This window comes from Artibeus jamaicensis, unplaced genomic scaffold, assembly GCF_021234435.1.
Source record: "Artibeus jamaicensis isolate MK-2021 breed Jamaican fruit bat unplaced genomic scaffold, CSHL_Jam_final contig_685, whole genome shotgun sequence".
Lineage (NCBI taxonomy): Eukaryota > Metazoa > Chordata > Mammalia > Chiroptera > Phyllostomidae > Artibeus > Artibeus jamaicensis.
In genome coordinates this window covers 18,365,634-18,380,048 of record NW_026521924.1, presented here as the reverse complement: position 1 = coordinate 18,380,048, position 14,415 = coordinate 18,365,634, and the positions used below count along the sequence as shown (strand labels likewise).

At 35.6% G+C, this 14,415-nt stretch overlaps 1 protein-coding gene across 8 annotated transcripts in view; it reads left to right on the top strand.

The window, feature by feature from the left end:
• RBM39 (RNA binding motif protein 39) overlaps positions 1–14,415 on the top strand; it is a 31,968-nt gene that overhangs the window by 12,634 nt on the left and 4,919 nt on the right. For 5 of the 8 annotated variants that reach the window (XM_037164704.2, XM_037164702.2, XM_037164701.2 and 2 more), the window contains 7 exons: positions 355–472; positions 857–1,009; positions 4,355–4,492; positions 6,058–6,123; positions 9,136–9,340; positions 9,740–9,817; positions 13,873–13,923. In XM_037164704.2, coding sequence (XP_037020599.1) covers positions 355–472; positions 857–1,009; positions 4,355–4,492; positions 6,058–6,123; positions 9,136–9,340; positions 9,740–9,817; positions 13,873–13,923 — 809 coding nt within the window. Of the gene's footprint in view, positions 1–354; positions 473–856; positions 1,010–4,354; positions 4,493–6,057; positions 6,124–9,135; positions 9,341–9,739; positions 9,818–12,464; positions 12,599–13,872; positions 13,924–14,415 lie in introns of all 8 variants that reach the window. The other 3 variants (XM_037164705.2, XM_037164703.2, XM_053671045.1) reach the window with 2 other exon arrangements.

The window sequence follows — 14,415 nt, the reverse complement described above, 5'->3', positions numbered from 1 at the left end:
ACGACACATAATCCCAGTTACGTCTTCAGTCCTGAGTTGGGGCACAAACAAGGAAAATCAATATTTCTGTATCTCTCAGCAATTAAAAAAAAGTCTTCTGGTGTGGATTAAAAAATAAAAGTTCTTGTGGCCCATGCTGGTTGAAAAATTGTTGCCCTAATAGCATGTTAGAAGGAACATTTAGTAAACTGTCTGTTGAAGGAATTGAGTCACACTGAATTACTTTATTGACATTTTATATAAATAAGGCTTGGGCATAGTGACAAACTAGCTTCGGTAAAGTTTATTCTGTTTACCGAAAGTGTACAGTAAAGAGAATAACTTATAAAATTCTACATTTCTTACTCCTTTTAGGGAACCTATCGATAATTTAACTCCTGAGGAAAGAGATGCAAGGACTGTTTTCTGCATGCAGCTGGCAGCAAGAATTCGGCCAAGGGATTTGGAAGAGTTTTTCTCTACAGTAGGAAAGGTAATCTTAGCTACCTTTCAACTAAGTGGCAGTTGGCAAACATTTTAATAATTGTTGGTATGGCAGATAAAATAACACATCTGAACACCAAATCTTGTGATTAAATAGAACTTATTTACAGAATTTATTTTTGGTAACATTCCTAATTTGCGTCATGTGGAAGTTAGTGCTGGAGTTGATTAATATAACCATGTTACTCTTCAAAAGATAGAAGTAGGCCTACAGATTTACTCATTTAACAATCTTTGTGACGGCTATACCTTTTCTGCATCAGTATGTTTCTCTTGTCTCTTTTTTAAGTTATCTATAATGGTTTACATGGGATAGTTGTACAAACAACCTTCTGTTAACTGTATATGTGTGGTTTCTTTTTTTTTCTTTCAGGTTCGAGATGTGAGAATGATTTCTGATAGAAATTCAAGACGTTCCAAAGGAATTGCTTATGTGGAATTTGTTGATGTTAGCTCAGTGCCTCTAGCAATAGGATTAACTGGCCAACGGGTTTTAGGAGTGCCAATCATAGTACAGGCATCACAGGTAATTTTTCCTGCTTAAGAATTTGATCATTGATACTAATGGAAACCTGCTTTTTGCAGTGTTGAGCTGCAGTTCTCTGTGCTTTACGTAATCACCACTTACTATTATGCTACCTTAGGCAATAAGTTCTCAGGACAGCTTTAGTATAGTGTTTTTTTGTAATTACCTATTTCATGAAAAAGACTTCAGACTTTGTCTAGAATTTTATTGATTTGTGATAATCTGTTGAAGATAAAGAATCTAAGAACATTTTTTCCCCTTCTAGTCTTTCAAGTTGAGTGATTTTGATCTTTTCGGTGGGGGTGGTGGAATACATTGGTTAAAGCTGGAGATAGGAAACAAGGAAGGGCTTAGAATTGAAGAAGCATCAAGAGAGAACCTAGGGAAGACTGCTTTGCCTTTTTAGAAGTGTTACAGGAAAGAAATGACCCTGTGCGGATATGCTTTGGCTTACAGAGTAGTAAAGAAAAGGGGGCCTTGGAAACAGGTTCAGGGGGTAGCCTGGGATGAGGAGCTGCTGCCACTGCCTGTTGCTCCCTTGTTTCAAGTCTTGTGGGGTCCCTTAGAGTTCAGGAGATGCGTGTCTGTGGGGGGAGAGAAAAACAAAGAGAAAGGCACCCAGAAGAGAAAATGCAATGATTTTTGACTTATGAAAATTTGATAGTTTCAGAAATTTTTATATTTATGTAATGCCAACCAAGACTAGTTTGGCCCTGGCCAAATAGCTCAGTTGGTTACAGAGTGTGGTCCCAGTACATCAAGGTTGTGGGTTCCATCCCCCATCAGGGCACATACAAGAATCAACCAGTGAATGAATGCATAAAGAAGTGGAACAATGAGTTGATAATTCTCTCACTCCTCTTTCCCCTCTTTCTCCCTCCCTCTCTCTAAAAATCAGTTTTAAAAAAGTAATTTGAACAGCTGTCAGTTTTAATATTTCTTGAAAAGTAGGTGTTTTATAAACTAATTTGAGAACATCCTCTAAGGTAATGCAAAGTTTGATATAATTCCTCTTTGCTAATTCTCTACAGAATTGGCATCAACATTTTGGTTCATTTAGATGTGGAAAAATTCAGATGTATCAATCTACTGGGTATGTAATATGAAAGTACATACTAGGATTTATCATCAGTACCTGAACAGTCCACATTGGTTGCTTGTATGTTTTCTTCTTTTTTTCCTTTGGTTTTAAGATTTTATTTATTTTTAGAGAGATGGGAAAGGGGGAGAAATATCAATATTTGGTTGCCTTTTATGTGCCCCCTACTGGAGACTCGGCCTGCAATCCAGTCATGTGTCCTGACTGGGATTCTAACCAGTGACCCTTTGCTTTGCAGGCTGGTACTCAATCCACTGAGCCACACCATCCAGGGCAGCTTTTCAAACCACTGAAACAAATATTCCATAATTCCTAAGTAATCTGGTTTGTTCATCAGACTGCTTCCCTCAGTTGGTTGGGTGTTGGGCAGAGTGAGTTTGCCGATTGGATTCCCTCATCACGGCACCTGTGAGAGGCAACTGATGAGTGTTTCTGTCTTACATTAATGTTTCTCTCCTTCTGTTTCCCTCTCTCTAAAAAATAAACATTTTTAAAGATTAGTCAAATAACAAGGGTCAGAAACAAGTTTGACCCTTTAATTTAAAAAAAAAGGCTACACATAAGCTCTGTAACCACATCCTACTTGAAATTCCAGTTTCACTACTAACAAGTTTATGTGACCATAACCAAATTACTTACTAGCTCTAGCACCTCTAAAAGGTGAAATATCCTATTTAACATTTTAAGAATACTTAATATATTTATCACTTGATTGTAAGTAAATAATAGAAAAATGATGGGTTAGCTCAAGTCCTCTGGTGCAGAAAGACAAACTAATTGCAGATTGACTTGATATCGGGGCTGAAAGATACCAAATTAAATGAGGTTTTTTGTTTTTAAGGGGGTTTTTTGTTATTGTTTTTTAAGATACTATTTTTTTAGAGGGGAAAGGAGGGAGAGAGGAAGAGAAGTATCAAGGTATGGTTGCCTCTCGTGCGTCCCCTGCTGGAAACTGGCCTGTAACCCAGGCACGTGCCCTGACTGGGAATCAAACCGTGATCCTTTGGTTCATAGGCCTGCGCTCAGTCCACTGAGCTGTACCAGCCAGGGCTAAATGAGGTTTTGAATTTATTTAACTTGCTATTGACCTATATTAATTAAGGTGTGCCATTTTGTTACAAGAAAAGAAGTTTGTGTTAGTATGTAAATTGAAAAGTTTTGATTTTGGTAAGTACAATGGTTTGATTTTATTTATATTGACATAAGTCTTAAAAAATTTTTTTTTACATAAGCTTTCTTTTTAAATTTTATTTTGACTTTAGAGAGAGAAACATCGACTTGTTTCACTTACTGGTTGATTCTTGTATGTTTTCTGCCTGGGGAATCCAACCTGCAATGTTGATATATTGGGACGTTGTTTTAACCAACTGAGCTAACTTATGTCAGGCCCCTTTATGACAGTCTTAGTGTACTATATACTGTGAGTAAAAAGAATGACATACTTTGTCATTGGTATACTATACTATGCTGTCACAGAATGACTATATTATGAGTAAAAATGAATGACACTGAGGGTACATTCATTTTAATGAATAATGAATGTGTTTAACAATTGTAAGAAATCTGATTTTCCGCTTCAACATGTTTGATAAGAGGGTGCATTCATATTTTAAAATTGGGCTTTTCTTAAAAGATTTTATTTTTAGAAAGAGGGAAAGGAGAAAGGGAGGAGAGAAACTTCCATTGGCTGCATCTCAAAGGCCTCCAACCAGGGACCTGGCCTTCAACCCAGACATGTGCCCTAACCTGGAAGGAGTTGAACCAGTGACTTTATGGTTTACAGGCTGGCACTCAATCCTTTGAGCCATACCAGCCAGGGCAGAAAAAGTCACATTTTAACTGTTTATGATTCAGTGCTATTAAACACAGTCGCATGTAAATGGAATAATAGAACATTTGTCCTTTTCGCGTATGACTAATAATTACACTTAGCGTTATTTTGTCTTGTGGGTTTTTTTTTAACTTTCTGATTTTTCAGCGTGAGTAAGAAAAACATCGATTTGTTGTTTCACTTACTTATTTATTGATTGTTCATTTCTGGTATGAGCCCTGACAAGGAATGAAACCTGCAACCTTGGCCTATCAGGATGATGCTCAAACCAACTGAGCTACTCAGCCAAGGCAATTTTATTTTACTAGCCTTTGATATCAGTTATTAAGCAAACCTAATGTTTGGATGGGATTTACTATTTTACTAATTTGTATTAGTGTTGTGTAAATTGCATTTTGACTTACCTAATTTGTAGGCAGAAAAAAACAGAGCTGCAGCAATGGCAAACAATCTACAAAAAGGAAGTGCTGGACCTATGAGGCTTTATGTGGGCTCATTACATTTTAACATAACTGAAGATATGCTTCGGGGGATCTTTGAGCCTTTTGGAAGGGTAAGTCCTGATTTCTTGGATGCATCAGTTTCTTCAGTCAGCTTTTGGTCCACATATAGCTGTATAATAATTCTTGTATATCTGCTTTGTTATGTTTCTATAAAATTACCATTAAGATGAGGATAGGTGATTCTGTAAGGTTTCTGTGACAGCTTCAGTTTAAAAGAGAGTCCCTGAAAGTACATATAATTTGAAGTTAAAGACTCTTAATACATTCTTCTTTAGCTACTGTGAAATGCATAATGTTAGAATCAATCATTCTTTAAAAATGGAACATGAATAATAAAAATGAATTTGGAGCGAGTGATTTTTTTTTTCTTGGTTTTTTGTTTTTTCATTTGGATGACTTTTTACTTAAAATTTATGGGTATGTAGAGAAGCTTCTCTCCTGAGTTAAAGAATAATTAGACTGTTAATGTCCAGTTGGTTATCATATTAGAGTAGACATTTTATTTATATTTATTTAGAAAGGAAAGAGGGAGAGAAACGTCCATGTGCAAGAGAAACATTGGTCAGCTGCCTCTTGCATACCCCCAAGCAGGGATTTGACCCACAGCGCAGGCACGTGCTGGCCATGTTTTGGTTTGTAGGATGATGTTCAAGCTACCAAGCCAGGCCAATCACTGTATAAAATAGACATTTTAGAATAAAAATTAATAGTGGACTGTGCTCTAGTTTAAAAGATTCATTTTGTGGCCACGAATAAAATTGGCAGTTCCTGCTGAATCTCACCCACTACTAATGTTCATTGTTCTTGGATATATTTGTTACTGCTTTTCCTAGCCCACTGAATCCTTTTGTTAAACTGTTTCAAGTCAACAATGGTAAAGGTTAGAGTTTTGAGATTGTGAGTGCTTGGTTTATTGGAAATTGACACATAATAATGATACATAAGTCATAATTGTATGGGTGGATCAGATTATTAGAAAATGAATATATTCCGGAAACCACCAGAACATGAAGATACATGATATGGGTGTTGTATCTTAATTTTTCATGCTTTCCGTGTATGGATAGAGGATTATTTTTGGTGTTTTTAGCGTAACGGAATGTAAACTAAGGTTTCATTTCTAACTTTTGATTATATTTTACAAAGGACTTTAGGTTTTTGTCATTTTCAAAAAACTAAGGTTTAATTTTTAGAGAGAAGGGAAGGGAGGGCGAAAGGGAAAGGAACAACAATGTGTAGTTGCCTCTTGCACACCCCCCTACTGAGTACCCAGCCTGCAACCCAGACATGTGCCCTGACTGGAAATCAAACCAGTGAGCCTTTGCTTCGCAGGCTGGCACTCAGTCCTCTGCGCCATGCCAGCCAGGGCAAATTTTTGTCATTTGCTTTAGAGGTAGAAGACTAAGGTGTTTTGTCTTTTGTGTTTTCCTTGACTCCTCAGTGTATGACCTCTTGTTTAGGAAATTTCTAGGCCTTTAGAAGATTTGGGGGGTGGTATATGGGTTGTGGTGTATTTCCAATTATTTTTTAGGGGGGAGAGGGAGATATGTCTGTCAAGTTTCAAGGAAAAAATTTTGTTCCCTCATTTGTGTAATAATTATGTTTTTATTTTTAGATTGAAAGTATTCAGCTCATGATGGATAGTGAAACAGGTCGATCCAAAGGATACGGATTTATTACGGTAAACATTTAACGTGACTTAAAACAATTTTGGTTTAAGAAACATAGTAAAATTTCATTAGTTTTTGATAGTGGGAAAGAAGGCATGGTTATTTAACATTTTTAAGTGTTTTAGATAAGCTTGCCATTAATAGCCATTTCTTATTAGCAATATGTGTCCAGCAGATACGAACATTTATTTAACCAGTTATTATGGTCAATTTATTTAGCCAACTCATACACATTTTTTTGAGGTTTTATTTATTTTTAGAGAGAGGGGAAGGGAGACAGAAACAGAGGGAGAGAAACATCAATGTGTGGTTGCCTTTCACATACCCCCACACTGGGGACCTGGCCTGCAACCTATACTTGTGCCCTGACTGGGAGTTGAATGCACAATCCTTTGGATTGCACGCAGACACTCATTCCACTGAGCCACACCAGCCAGGCAACTCTGCATATAATTGAAGTCTGATTCCCTTATATGACTACTTTAACTTTTTTTAAGATTCTATTTATTTATCTTTAGAGGGGAAGGGAAAGAGAGAGAGGACAGAAACATCAGTATATGGTTGCCTCTTGTGCGTCGCGTCCCCTACTGGGAACTGGCCTGCAACCCAGGCATGTGACCTGACTGGGAACTGAACCACAATCCTCTGGTTCCCAGGCCCGCGCTCAATCCACTGAGCTACACCATCCAGGGCTGACTACTTTAATTTTTTACCTATCTTTGACACAGTATTGTCTGGTGAATAAAGGTCTCTTGGAATTTCATTGTACTTAAAATCCTTTTTATGTATATGCACCTTACCACAGTAATGGGATGCCTTATATTTCTGGCTAACTATTGCTACTCAGTCCCTGATTATGATAGGAGGTGACAGTTGTGAGGGGACTAGTGGTGAGTGGAGGTGCTTTTTTAACAGTGAACTTTTTTATCTGTTACTTCATGATGTAATCCAATTAACATGGTAGGAATTTTTTCAAATATATGATCTTAACATCTTGGAAAGATAGATGATGGAAGCATTTTTACATTAAATACAAATACCAGTTTTATCAAGAAATTTTAATTGTCTTATGTCCAAATGACAATAAAATTTAAACTAGTCATAGTACAGAGACTATTTCATTGGTCATAGGGATTTTATTTAATAAGTGCCGGGGAGAGGAGAAAACTTACTTGAAACCGTCAACTCACCAATATTTTATTTTGTTTATAATAACAGTGTGGTTACCAGTATTTTTCCTTCCCCAATAGAAAGTGATGTGGAGTTTTTTTAAAGGATTTTAGATGTAACTTTTTAATTAACTATTTACTGTGATTCAGTTATCTGTATACAAATCTAGATTATATAAATTTACATGGTGCTGTGTGTGTAAACCTCCATCTTCATAACAAACAATTATTTTGAATGATAAACGTGATGGTGAAAGATTAAACTATGGAATTGATGGGAATGTGTTCTTTTTTCCCCATTAAATTTAAACCAAAAGGAATAGATTAGAGTTTTGCTGTTAGCATCCTGGAATTAAGAACTGTCATGATTTCATAACAAGAAAAGATGATCATTAAAAAGAACATCTGAGGCCCTGGCTGGTATAGCTCAGTGCATTGAGCATGGGTGTGAACCAGATGATCACAGTTTAATTCCCAGTGAGGGAACATGCCTGGTACGCAGGCCAATTCCCAGCAGGGGATGCACTACAGACAACCATACATTGATACATCTCTCCCTCTATCCTTCCCTTCCCCTCAAAAGATAAATAAATAAAGCCTTTTAAAAATAAATAAAATAAAAAGAACATTTGAATGAACTTTAATTTTTGAGTAGTTCACTTTTAAGAGGGTAAAAGTACCTTTTAAGTTTGTCCCAGCATATTAAGAAGGGATTTTAAAAAGGTTTTATGTATGTCCCTAGCTAGTGTGGTTTAGTGGACCTAAGTGCTGGCCTGCAAACTGAAAGGTCATTGGTTCGATTCCCAGTCAGGTTATATGCATGGATTGTGAGCCAGGTCCCCAGTTGGAGGCATGGGAGAGGTAACCAATTGATGATGTATCTCCCTATCTCCATCCATGCCCCTCTCTCAAAAAATAAAGTCTTTTTTTTTTAAAAAAAACCTTTTTGTATGCATGTATTTAAGATTTTCTTTTTAGAGGTGGACAGGGAGGAAGAAAGAGGGAGAGAAACAAGGATGTACAAGAGAAAGATGAACTGGTTGCCATTCTCAATCCCCCCACCAATTAGGGACTCGGCTAGCAACCCAGGCATATGTCCTGATCAGGAAGCAAACCTATGACCTTTGGGTCTGTGAAATGATACCCGGCTGACTGAGCCATACTAGTCAGGGCAAGAAGGGCTTTGAATTAAAATTTTTTACTTTTTGTTTCCATGATTCTTTATTTCCTAACTTGGTTACTATTTTATTATTATTTTGAATTTATTTTTTTCCAAACTGTGAGAAAGTTTATTTAGAAATTCACCTAGGTAGAAGCAAGTTGCAACAGAAATGTGCTCAGGAAACAAGTTGCAGAGGCGAAAGGGGCCCTTGAAGCAGAGAAGAAAGGGGTAAAGGTAATAAGCCTCAGGGGCAGGAGGCACAGACATGCTCCCTACAGAAAACTGCCTTTCTTGTCATTTTAAGTCATCAGGTCAATAATATGGTTTGATCATGTTGGTTATAGAACAGCTTCAAGTTTCTACTTTATCTTTTTTTTTTTTTTTTTTTAAGATTTTACTTATTATTTACTTTTAGAGGGGAAGAGAGGGAGAGAAACGTCAGTGTGTGGTTGCCACTATACCCCTAACTGGGGATCTGGCCCGCAGCTCAGGCATGCTCCCTGACTAGGAATTGAACCAGCAGCCCTTTGGTTCACGAGCCAGTTGCTCAGTCCACTGAGGCACATCAGCCAGAGCTCTACTTTATTATTTACCCAGAAATGTAAAGACTGAACTTAACCTGTAAGCATTTTTTTTACCTTGGTTATATATGTAAACTGATGACTAGACTTTTTTACCTCTCTCAATTACAGTTTTCTGATTCAGAATGTGCCAAGAAGGCTTTGGAACAACTTAATGGATTTGAGCTAGCTGGAAGACCAATGAAAGTTGGTCATGTTACTGAACGTACTGATGCTTCCAGCGCTAGCTCATTTTTGGACAGTGATGAACTGGAAAGGACTGGAATTGACTTGGGAACAACTGGTCGTCTCCAATTAATGGCAAGACTTGCAGAGGGTAAGTGTTTCTTAGTGTTGTGAATGATTTATTACGAGTATGATGATGAGAAAAGGGACCATGCACACTAATAAATGAAAAGTGATTTATTTTGGAATTGATGTTATCCTTGGGCAGCACATGCATGTAATTTCATAGACAAACTTATTGCATTAATGGTCTAGTGGCATCTACTCTGTGGTAGTGCATTTTTTAGTACCACAGCAAAGGAATCATGTTATATGATTTCTTTTGCTTTCTATAAAAATGTTATCCTGATGCTTCAAGATAAATTTAGTTGTAGTTCTTTACTATATGCTGCTCGTAACTTTCTCTAGGCAGGTGACTAGTAGTAAGCACTCAAAACGGGTTTTTTCTGATGTTAACATGTGAAAGACTTTCAGGGCTATTCTTTTACAGGTACAGGTTTGCAGATCCCACCAGCAGCACAGCAAGCTCTGCAAATGAGTGGCTCTTTGGCATTTGGTGCTGTGGCAGGTAGGAATTGAATCTTTTCTAATTTGAAATCATTGTTTTTTTCACCTAATTCGAAAATTTGCCAAATTTTTGCATTTAAAAGGACTTACTGAGAATTCAATTCATCAAGTACTTAGAGTCTATAAATCTCAAATAATCATGTAAAAAAATGGAGACATAGGACAGAATTATCCACTAATCATAATAAGCTGTCAGGGTATTGCTACTGAACCCTGCACACCAGTTTCAGTTGAAATTGCTGTAAGCTATACCTTTTAAAATACATTTATTAAAGACCACAAATTTATATTGCAATACTAAAGTTCAGAAAACTACCAGAGGCCTTTAAATCTAGCTTTATTAAAGTGGTTGCAATATCAAAAATTCCCAATAAAGTGCTTTTATAAGAGGTAAATATTTTGACATGTTGATTTAGGAAATGAAGTTACTAGAAATGGCCGGAAGGGAGGAGATCATTGGCAGTTTATTACAATTATGTAACAAGGGGTTTGGTTTATGAAACACTGCTTAATTATGCAAACGTCTTTATAAACCTTGATATTAGTCCACATATGCAAACTAGGATAACATTAAATTTTGAAATATTGAAGTATTGCTTCAATAAAAGCAATATGTACTTTAAAAGTACATAAAAGAACCATTTATATTGTGAACCCTGTATGACAGGAAGTACTTAATCCAAGAAAGTGTGGCAATTTTTATTATATATTGGTCCTTCAATTTTATCTACAAAGACTGACAATATGTAAAAATATGAAATATCTACACCAGAAACTAGTATAATGTTGGGTTTCAACTATAATTGAAAAACGACTTGAAAAAGAAATACAAAATAGGATGGTACTGAATCTATACAAAAAGGTTCATGTGATTACGTCATGATTTCCTTTTAAATTGAAATGGAAAAGATCATTTCTACTTATATATTGTTCTTTATTGGGGGGGGCTTTTCAGTGTTTGTTTGTTTTTTTTTAATGGATATTTAAACGTTTATAAGAGTACCTTTAGAAAAAAACCTGCGTTTAGGTTTTGTGTGTTCTCTGTCAAATTGAATGATTTGTTTTGCAATCTAATAGGTAGTTATTCTCTAAAATTTCACAAAACCATGCCGGGTGTATGAGAAGCAGAATTATAGCCATTACTGTATTGATTTATTTTGACTTTCAAAATAAATACTAGGTATTCAGTTTCTTTACAGTGAACAAGTAGTCATAGACGTCATTTGCTGTAATTGAAGATACTAAAGGAAACCCATCACTTCAGAAATAATCCCTAATCTATGGTTTGAAAATTATTCAATCTGAAAACTTTTTTTATTCCCATTGTTCAGGTCATTCTTTCAACAATTTAGAAAATATGTTTGATTTTTACCACATTCTAGGTAATTCACCAAAGGCTAGTGAACAATATTGGTCCCCTGCCTTCAAGGATTTGATGCAGTGATAATATGATTGATTTCTAAACAGTCTTAGGTTGTATCCTGAATGGTGTGTCATATATTAGTTTGGTTTTTTCTTCATAAAAAATAGCTTCACCTGGTGGGGGAAAAAAATTTTTTTTTTACATGTAGACAGTCAAAGGAAGGCAAAGGAAATTGCACGTGACCTTCTGCCCTTAAGAACAGAGGCATGCCAGAGATTTTTTTTTTAATGTTAAACATTGTTACTAAATACCCTTCGTTGTTAATTCTTACGTCATGCATGATATATGACTATACATCCCTTATCACACTCCCTATGAAGCTTATATTAAGGCTGGCTGATTATGATCAACTAAAATGCTAAACATCCATGTGAGTTGCTGAAAATAGCCATTTAGTTACTTATGTATTTGTTATATTCCCCCATGTAAGCGTTTGTTGATAGGATTTAATTTGTTTTTCTTACACTTGATAAATTGTATTGCTACTTAGTCAACCTAATTTATAGGTAAATAATACATCTAGTTTTTCTCCATATAGTCATTAAAACATTATACATTCCTTGTTGAAATTAAATAAATTGCTGAGTGTTTGGAGAACTTTACCCTGTGAACCCTTTAAAGCTGAAAGCTGTTTGAAACCAAGGGAGGGTCATCATTATACCTGCATGCTTTTTAAAATTTTTTAATTAAAAAAATTTTTTTAATGAATTGATTTTAGAGAGAGAGACATCGATTTGTTGTTCCACTTATTTATGTATTTCATTTATTGATTCTTGTATGTGCCCTGACCAGGGATCAAACCCAGGTATATTGGGACAACGCCTTAATCCAACTTGAATTACTTGGCCAGGGCTAAATCCATATACTTTTCTTCTGGAAGTTTTAACAGATCCTTTCTAACACAGGGTCCTTATGCTTTATTTTCTAAGTTGTCACAAATAACCTGAAAAATCACTGGAAAGTTTTTTCTGAAAAGAAAACATTCTAAATGTTCACATTTTCTTTGTTTCTGTGTCAGAATTCCTAGTCAGATTTTAAAACACTTCAAAACAAGTTCTTGGCATCCTACAAATTATTCTTGGTGACATTGATATCTCTCTGGCCATAATCTTGGGATCAGAAGGGCATATAAAAAGTCACCTTTATTTTTGGAATTTCGATAGGAATTTATATACTTAAAATATAGTATGGATTTCTGATATCTATACATTTTTTCCCATTTTAGGAAAAAAAGACAAATTGTGTTATAATTTAAAGTTTATTGACAGTGTTCCTATGATCATATCTTCAAGTTCCTTCAGTATACACCAGTTATATTTCTTCGGCTCGAGATGCCAATTTTGAGCACCTAGGACCCAGGTATACTTATTTCCCAATATAACTTGGGCTGCAGATTCCTTTTCAATTTTGCCCATGTTTTATGATCATTTTCATGTACTCAACAAGAAATCCAAATGGTGATAAGGTGTTGCAGTTGAATTACCTTAACAAAAATGGGTACTGAATATAAACAATTTTTGTATTGTATATTTCACAAACTTTTTTTAAAAAGATCTTAACTATTTATTTATTTTTAGAGGGGTGAAGGGAGGGAGAGGGAGAGAAACATCAGTATGTGGCCACTTTTCAAGCATCTCCCACCAGGGACCTGGCTTGCAACCCAGGCTTGTGTTCTAGACTGGAAATGGAACCGGCAACTCCTTGGTTCACAGGAATCCACTGAGCCACATGAGTCAAGGCTATTTCAGTAACTTTCAAGCTTCAAGATAGCTTTTCAACATTGGCCATTTTCTTTACTATTCAGACTTGCTGCTGTTTTCACATCCTATCAGTTTTCAGTTAACCTGCCTTTTAATTTAGAAGTGTGTTAATGATTATATGGGGAAATACATTGGTTAAAATCCCCATTCTCTTTATTTTTAATACTAACTAGATGCTTAAAATTTCTTGTATTAGATTATGGTAAACCCAATTAGATTTTATTATTTTTGCCTCATTAAATTTCTAGACTAGACCATGAAACCAGATCCAAATAAAAATTCACCTTCAGGGTTAGACTTTTTAAGCTTTAAAAAGCACTTTTAAAAAGTAATAGATACAGTTAGAATGGTATTTCCCACTGATATGCTTACTACTGAATTGGTAGATCAGTGAAAGTGTTTATAGTTGTTTAACGTGTACTATTGCAGGGATTACTTTTTTTTATTAATAATGTTTTGAAAGTTTAAAAATGCTTATTTTTCACTGACAAGACAATAAATAGTTCAATATCCCAAGTACTTGGAATTGAATTCTCAAGATCAGGGTTTTCATGTATTTTCTGACCGGTGTGCTTCCCTTTCCCCATTTCCCATTATTCCCATGTGCAGAATAGTGTAGTGGAATGCATTGGAGATGTGGAAGATTACTTGCTAGGAATAGGAGTAGAGAGGCATAAGTAAGTTTTCTAGGCTAGGAGGAAAGAAGAAGGCCCCAAAGCCTTGCCAATGAGGAATGGGGAAGGAGGTTTGGCTGCCAGGTTTTCTGTAAGTTCATTTTAATAAACCCTGCTACAGTAGTCCTCTTTTATTAATGCTTTCCTGACATTTACCCTGTTAGTTGAGGCTCTTCATTGTTCCTGCACTGAGCTGTAGAATTCTCTTTTGTTATAGATTTGCAAACAAGACTTTCTCAACAGACTGAAGGTGAGTTGAGCTTTTTATTTGTCTTTTAAATAAATGTAAATGTAGCAAGACATAGCTGTTTGTATTTATTAATAGTATTTATTATCATACTCTGTATTTTAGACCCAATTTTGTCATAATGACATGGTAGTATATATATACAGTAAGCTTTACTGCTAATGTATGTTTCAGAAGGCCTAATCCAAATTATTTTAATTGCATGGATGAAAAGTGAAAATGTCTGTTCTTTTTGGGGCTTTAGCTTGCTTAGCATTATCTTCATTCTTTTGTGCTTATTTTTGTGTAGAGATTGTTAGTAAATTTACATAGAAGACAGGAAAAACTGGCTGTTACTAACTCCAGTGATTGACACAATTACATGCAGATTTTCAGAGATTGTTATGATTTGTAAAGTAGGCTATTTTTCATTGTTCTTAAATACCGCATAAATATCTGCCGTTTGATAGAGCCCTTTGCTATTGAGCAAATTAAGTATCCTTTCATAGGGTATAT